The following is a 7,695-nucleotide window of genomic DNA, read 5'->3' as shown; positions in this document are numbered from 1 at the left end:
CACAGATGCTGGCAGACTTGCTGAGCTTTTCCAGCAACTTTGTTTTTTTTGGTCTCTGGTGCTAACTGTTGAGCCACCGCTGTAATGTAGGAAACGTGGCAGCCAAATTGCACACAAGAAATATCTCACAACAGCAAAGGGCTAGTGACTGAATAGTTTATATTGTGTGGAAGTTGGTGGATAAATATTAGTCAGGTTTCAAAAGACAAAAACAGAAATTTCTGTAAGAAAACTGAGTCAGTCTAGCAGCGTCTGTGGACAGACAGCTGAGTTAACGTTTCGGGTCCAGTTCCCAGTGGACAATTCTCTCATTTTCTTCAAAGTACTTTGCCACGGACGGGTTTACATCGACGCAAAGTGGCACACGCTATCTCAGCCAGCAGGCAGCACGGCTGTCAGTACAGCACCCCCCTCAGCGCTGCTGTGGGATTTGAGACCTTCTGTATATCACTCCCTCAACCTTGACTTAGTGTGGAGTTGTCCCTTCCTCTGGACTAGGAGACCGGGGTACAAGTTTCCACTAGAAATGTTTAATGACATCTTTAAAGAGGTCGATTTAAAACATATTCGCTAACAGACAGAAGAAAAGCAAAGATGAATGTCCACCATTTGTAATCCCAATTACCACCTTCCCTTTCTTCTTCACTTGAGTCCGATTCCCGGTCAGTCAACTGTCTCTCTTTCCACCGCTTGCACAATCCCGCCTACCATCTCTTTAATTGGATCAGACGCTGCCCGTTACCGGTCTGTCAAGATACTATTGGATTTATGTTCTATCAATCAATCATACTCTATAAGATGATTGGAAAGCATCACTGTCAATCAGCACTTTCTACATGACATTGAGGAACAGTGACCGCCCTCTTTATTAGCGTGCCTCCGACGTCTGGGTCTCACCCATCTGGAGACCGAATTGACAGGCCGACTGACCAATCACAATTTAAATCTGCATGACTCAGGCAACTATTGGTCTGTCCTGTTGTCAATCAGTAGCGCGGGTGGGATCATTGTCGGCGCAGGCGTTGTTGCGCCAGTCTCTGCGTGTGTGTGGCCTAACGGTCGCTGGGTGTGCGGAAAATGCGGAAACTGAAAGGGGAGCCGCGGCCGTTGAAGCAGGTGAGAGGGGCGGAGCACAGCTGGTCTGATGGAGAGGCAGAGGCCGCAGTCTGCAGACTCCGGCACCAGGAAGCCGGGCGGGATCACTCACAAAAGCAGTAAACCGTCCCAACGACCTCAGAAGTCGTCGCGCAGCAAGGTGACGTCTGTTCTATTCCCATGCGACCACCCGGCCGCTCTGAAAGCGGGGCAGGCGAGGACGAAAACCCGGGGCCGGCGGGATCGGAGTCGCCTGAAGCGCCCAGGCCGTTTCTAGACAAACCCGCATCCGCGTCCCGCTGGGGCCACCGGCACGCTCCCCACCGGGGGCTGCCCGCTCTGACAGCCCCCCTCCCCGACGCCCCGCGCTGGGGGCTGCCCGTTCTGACAGCTGCCCCTCACGCCCCGCGCCGGGGAAACTCCCATACGCGAACCGTTCCTGTCACCTCTCCTGTACTGTCATTATCGGGCTGTTTTTTTCAGAAATTATTTTTGGCTCGGCGTATAGCGAGCAGATCTGAGGTTATTGTCAAATCGGCCACGATCGTTATGAGAGTCGGAGCAGGCTCGAGGGGCTGAATGGCTCACTCCTGCTTCCTGTTCGCATGTTTAATATTTTTGCTTCCTGTTTTATTGCGTACTTGTCACTGTTTTAACTGCAGAAGTCAAATTTCCATATTTAAGGTAAAAAATGATTTAAAATATTGTTTGGTACTCTAACTTGCATGTTGCTCCTTTCTTGGTGCAAGGATGCAATGACACAGTTAATAAGTGGACATGAAAAGATTCTAGTTTGTGAATCGTGTCCCAAACTGATTATTGCCGGCGCAACTTGTCTCACTGCCGCATTGGCTCCTGCGTTCACGACAATAGCAACTTGCATTTATATAGCGCCTTTAGAATAATAAACTATCGAAAGACACTTGAGTGGCAAGTAAGAAGATATATTGGCACTGAGCCAAAGGAGAGGATAGTAACTCTGGTGAATAAAGACTTGGTCAAAGAGGTAAATCTTCATAGGCATCCTACAGAAGAGAGATGAGGGAGCACTAGGATTTGGGGCTGAAACGGCTGAAGGCATGTCCTTCACTGGAGTAAAGAAAACAGATCCAAAAAAAAGACTGCAGATGCTGGAAATCAGAAACAAGATCTGAAATTGCTGGAGAAACTCGGCAGGTCTGGTAGCATTGTGTAGAGAAAGCAGAATTAACGTTTTGGGTCCAGTGATCCTTCTTCGCAACCAGTTCTGCAAAGAAAGCAGAGTTAACCCTTTGCAGAACTGGTTGCGAAGAAGGATCACTGGACCCAAAATGTTAACTCTGCTTTCTCTCCACAGATGTTGCCAGACCTGCAGAGTTTTTACCAGCAATTTCTGATCTTTGCAAAGGGAACAGATAATGTACAAAAAGCTATTATTGAAACACAGCGGACCTCTTGAAGCACTTTCGATTTGAAAAATGTTACAGAAATGGGGAGGGAGGGATATGTCATGGAGATGTGTCAATATTAGATTGAGAAGTCCAGGAGGTTTGTGGACTGAACTTGAGATGGATCTCAAAGGTTGTGAGATCTTGATACCTAAAGTTAGATTGTAATTTGGACAACTCCAAAAATGCTAGGACATCGTAGGTGTTTCTTTGGCTATGACAGCTTAAAGAAGAATGGAATCCGGTTAGGATAACCTCAGTCAGTTTACATTAAGAGAAATTGTACATTTTTGCAAAGGCTGCCAAAAAGTCAAGAATAAATGATAGTGTATCACAGTTAAAGGATTTTGTTTTTAAACTTCATTTATGACCACGTCAATGCTGTGCTGGGGTGGAGTTTCATCGTGGGACTGAGGATAAGATGGGTGTAAGTTTGGATGTCAGCATTTTCAAGGGCACTGGAAAGGATCAGAAGGTCATATTTGGAAATAGCTTGTAAGGATAGAAGTGAAGTGCTTTTAAAATGAGATAATAGTGGAAGTTTTGAAAGGGAGTGGGACAGCATCTAAAGAGAGGGTGACATTTCAAATATGGTTGGAGCAATGATGGAATGGGGCAGCTTGGGTATGAGAGTGAGTGAACAGAAGATCATGAGGATAGAATGAGGGCTAAGAAATCTTGCGAAAAGATTTAGGCTCAGGCCTAGGAGGAAATGTGTGTCTGGCAAGGAGGTGGACACTCCTTTTTAGAAGTTTTGTTTGGGAATGAGAGAGATATAGCAGAGATGGATGGTTGCGGCAAAGATGTCATTAACTGCCAGTTTATGATTTATTTGTTTTATGACAAGGGGTGATGTTTGACTCCAAAGTTATGTGTCAGGGCCTGACGTTGATATTAAAATTGACACTTGGTGGCAAGTGTTAAAGCCTACTGTTATTGACATGCTGACTGTAGCAAAACCACTGATTTTTTTTTCCATTCTAAATGTGGATATAGTGATTTATTGTTGAATTGTAAAGACGTAAAGATTTTTGACAGGCTCATAGATTGTATTGAAGCTTTTAAGAAAGAGATTTTATCCATGCATATCTCGGGTAGTCAGTGAACCACAAGAACATGCCTCAATGATTGAGAGGATTTTTAAAAAATTGCTTTCTCTCTGAAGTGAAAGCACAAATGTATTGAAATAATCCATTTTAGTTTTTCCCCATGTGATTCTAAGTTATGTGGAAATAATGTTTAGAAAAATGTTAGGTGAATTTTATTGCTTTTGGTTACAAAGTTGCACTGACTCTCCCTGTTCTTGCCTGTTTTTAAAAGTTTATGGGAAAATTGAAGCAGCCCCTGTTTAAATTTCTAAAATCATTTTAACTGGATTTTTCTTAAAACGCTTTTCTTAACTATTTAAATTATTGCAGTAATCCATTTACTGGCGGCATCGCTTCTAAATCAGCCCAAGTATTCAGGAATTGCTGGTAAGTTGAGCTTGAATTTGAAATTGATCTGAAACGTGACAGTGTGACAAGAACTGGGAATAGCATGCTGCATCTTCTTTTTGGGTTAACACACAATTCTAAATAAACGTCCTGTGCTATCACTTAGTGGTGAATAGAAGCAATTGGTCTGAAGTTCAGATACTCCCTGGCAATTTGTTGTGACTTAATCTGCAAGTCACTCTGTAGATAACATCCAAGTTTGGTGTATCAGTGTTGTAGCTTTATTAGTCATTATTTGAAGTTCATTACTGATACGTTTTTCTCTAAATTTTGTATGAAGAATCGTGGGTATCTAAGCAATGGAAAGTGCATGAAGATTGGACATACTTAAGGGTGAGGTGTCAGAGGAACTAAGGCCTGATGCAGGTTGAGGGAAGGCCTGTGGAGATCTTTTTCAAAATTTTCAAAATTACACAAAATATCACAGTACTGAAACAGTTTTAATCAACGTCGTGGGTACTATCCTATATGACTTCCTCCTCCATTCTTCTGGACCTGTCCACAGCCTTTGCCACAATTGATCTCATTCCACCAACCCTTGCTCCATTGACGTCCAACTTGATGGGATTGCTGTCCTGGTTTCATTCCCAGCTATCTGATTGCAACTAGAGTATTACTTGCAATGGCATGCCTGTTCCCACTTCTAGTATGTTCCAAAGATTATCCTTGGCCCCAGCCTGTTTCTCAAGTATTGGCCCTTGATGACACCACAAAGTTTCTGCATATTTGCTGTGTTGATTTTAGAGCATTCACACTCTTTGTTTTCTAATATCGGCAGTTGACGATTTGTCAGTAATTTTCTTAGTTTATTGGCTTTTAAGGGGCATCGGTTTAGATATGATAAATCAATTAGATAAGGAAAGTATACAACTGCGACTGTTGGGTATGGTTCACTGATACGACAGTACAAATAGTCATTTGGCATAGAACGTTTTTCTTCTGTTAAAGTGGTGGGGGCACCAACCTATTCTTTAGCTGAAGAGTTAGGTAACTCTTGCCTGGATTTTCATCCTATTCTGGTCCATCTTTCATCCACCCAATGAGGGCTTCACTTTCAGGACCACCTGATGAGGACTAAAAAGAAATTGCTGGAGAAACTCAGGTCTGGCAACATCTGTGGACAGAAAGCAGAGTATACGTTTCGGGTCCAGTGAGCCTGCTTCGGAACTGATTGTAGCTAAGAAAAGGTTGATATGTATGCTGATGTTAGGAGGGGGAAGGGATAAACGGTAGGTGGAGTTGAAGCTCAGAGAGAAAGAACGGCAGTTGGGCAGACAAGGAACAAGGTAAAGGTCAGCCTGGTAGAATCAATAGCCGCTGTTAGTGGTTGATAGTGGGTTGGTTGTGGTAGCAGCCCATATGATGACAACGCCTGGTGTGTGTGGGGTTGGACGAACAACAGGGAAGAAGGTGCTCAGGCCCTAAAATTATCAAACTCGATGTTGAGCCCTGAAGGGTGCAGAGTCGCCGAGTAAAATGAGGTGCTGTTATTCCAGCTTGCGCTGAGATTCACTGGAGCACTGCAGCAACCTGAGACAGAGATGTTGCCTGGTGAACACGGTAATGTGTTGAAGAGGCAGGCAATTGGAAGCTCAGGGTCATTTTAACAGACCGAACATAGGTGTTCTACAAAGTGGTCATCCAACAGTCGCGGTTGTATACTTTCCTTATCTAATTGATTTATCATATCTAAACTGATGCTCCTTAACAAGCCAATAAACTAAGAAAATTACTGACAAATTGTCAACTGCCTATATTAGAAAACAGTGAGTGTGAATACAGTTTCATCCCTGTACATTGTGAGCAGCAAATACTGTAGATTAGGTTGAGTGGAGTGCAGGTAAATCACTGCTTTATCTGGAAGGTGTGTCTGGAGCCTTGGATAGTGAGGAGAGAGGAAGAAATGAAAGGTCTTGTACTTTGTGTGATTGCATGGGAAGGTGTCATTGATAATGTGGAGATGTGTTGGGAGTGGTGGAGGAGTGAACTGGGGTGTCCCAGAAGAAAGAGTCCCTGTAGAAGGCAGGGGAGGAGAATGTGTCTGGAATTGGCATCCCATTGGAGGTGGTGGAAATGGTGATTGATGATCATTTGGATGTGGATGCTGGTAGGGTAGTAAGTGAAGACCGGGGGAACCTCCCACTTTTGTGGGAGGGAAGAGAGTGGGTGAGGGCTGAAATAAGCGAGATGGGTTGGATGTGGCTGAGGACCCTGTCAACCAAAGTGCTGAGGAATCCTTTATTGACGAAGAACGTGAACATTTTCGTGGACCCTTAGTAGAAACTGGCATCATCAGAACAGATGAGATGGAGGAACTTGGAAAATGGAATAGAGTGTTTGCAGGAAGCAGGGTGTGAGGATGTATGTCAAGGCAGCTGAGAGTCAGTAGGTTTGTCATGGATATTGGTGGGACCAGCCTATCCCCAAAAATTGAAACAGTGATGTTGAGAAAGAGAAGGGAGGAGTCAAAGATGGACCAGGTGAAGGTGAGAGCAGAGTGGAAATTGGAAACAAAATCGATTAACCTTTCCAGTTCCGGACTAAAGACGGAAGTAGCACCAACAATGTCATTGTACTGGAGAAAGAATTCTGGGTGAGGGCTGGTGAAGGACTGGAACAAGGAATGTTCCATGTACTGTACAAAGAAATGGGTATCACTGGGTCCCATGCTGGTACCCATGGCCACAGCTTTGAATTGAAGAAAGTGAAAGGAGTTAAAGTAGTTGTTCAAAGTGAGAATGAGGTCACCTGGGTGGAGGAGGGTAGTGGTGAGCGGGAATGATTTGGGCCTTTTTTCCAGGAAGAAGTAGAGAGCCCTGAGACCATCTTGATTGGGGGAATGGTGGAGGTGTAAAGGGATTGCTCGTTCTTGGTGAAGATGAGCACCTGGAGCCCACGAACTGGAAATTCTGAAAGTGACACAGTCAGAAAAATTGCAGATGTAAATGGGGGAGGACTGGACAAGTGGAGAAAAAGCCAAGGCAAGATAGGAAGAGATGAGTTCTGTGGGGCAGGAGCAGGCAAAAAGAATGGGTCTGTTTGGGCAGTCCCGTTTGTGAATTTTGGGAAGGAGGTTGAAGCTAGTTGTTTGAGGCTGGGGAACTGTGTGCTTGGAGGCAGTGGGCAGTGGCTAGCTCTCTGATATTTCCTCCTATCTCCCCTGGGATCATGACCTCACTGTTGAACACCAGACCGTTCTATCCACAGCGGTCACTAATCTGGTGATCTCCTCCCCACTGCCTCCGAGTTTGTAGTCCCCCAGTTTCGTTCAGCCTGCTTCTACCTCATTCCAGAAATGGGTGGATCCACAGATGCTGAGTTTCTCTACAATTTCTGTTTTTGTTTCCGAAATCCAGCCACATAGTTCTTGGTTTGTTTTTTTTAAGCCTGATGAGAACTGCCATCTGACAGAACTCTCCTCTGTCCTGAGAACGTACTGTTATATCATATTGCTTAGGTGCAGGTAACTTGTGCTGTGTCAATCAATTTTCTGAACCTTCGTTGGCTAATGGGCATGGGACAGCTACTGATGACATTGGATGATTGTTGTCCCCTTGACCACCTTCATTTGAGGGTTAGTTAACCATTCTTATTAGAAACAATACTGTTTATTTTCAAAAACAACACATTGCTGGACTGTGATAGTAGGAACTGCCGATGCTGGAGAATCTGAGATA

General features: G+C 44.4%; 1 protein-coding gene across 2 annotated transcripts in view; it reads left to right on the top strand.

The window, feature by feature from the left end:
* The first annotated feature begins 983 nt into the window (after positions 1-983).
* The window catches only part of LOC109928091 (ARL14 effector protein), a 17,942-nt gene continuing 11,230 nt past the window's right edge, over positions 984-7,695 (top strand). Inside the window, exon 1 of one of the 2 annotated variants that reach the window (XM_020528096.2) lies at positions 984-1,116. In XM_020528096.2, the coding sequence (XP_020383685.1) occupies positions 1,078-1,116 (39 nt within the window). In that variant the 5' untranslated portion in view covers positions 984-1,077. Of the gene's footprint in view, positions 1,256-7,695 lie in introns of both variants that reach the window. The other variant, XM_020528095.2, reaches the window with a different exon arrangement.

Source organism: Rhincodon typus, chromosome 17 (assembly GCF_021869965.1).
Source record: "Rhincodon typus isolate 14 chromosome 17, sRhiTyp1.1, whole genome shotgun sequence".
Lineage (NCBI taxonomy): Eukaryota > Metazoa > Chordata > Chondrichthyes > Orectolobiformes > Rhincodontidae > Rhincodon > Rhincodon typus.
Note: the sequence above shows the minus strand (reverse complement) of the source record. Positions and strands in the feature narration are given on the sequence as shown.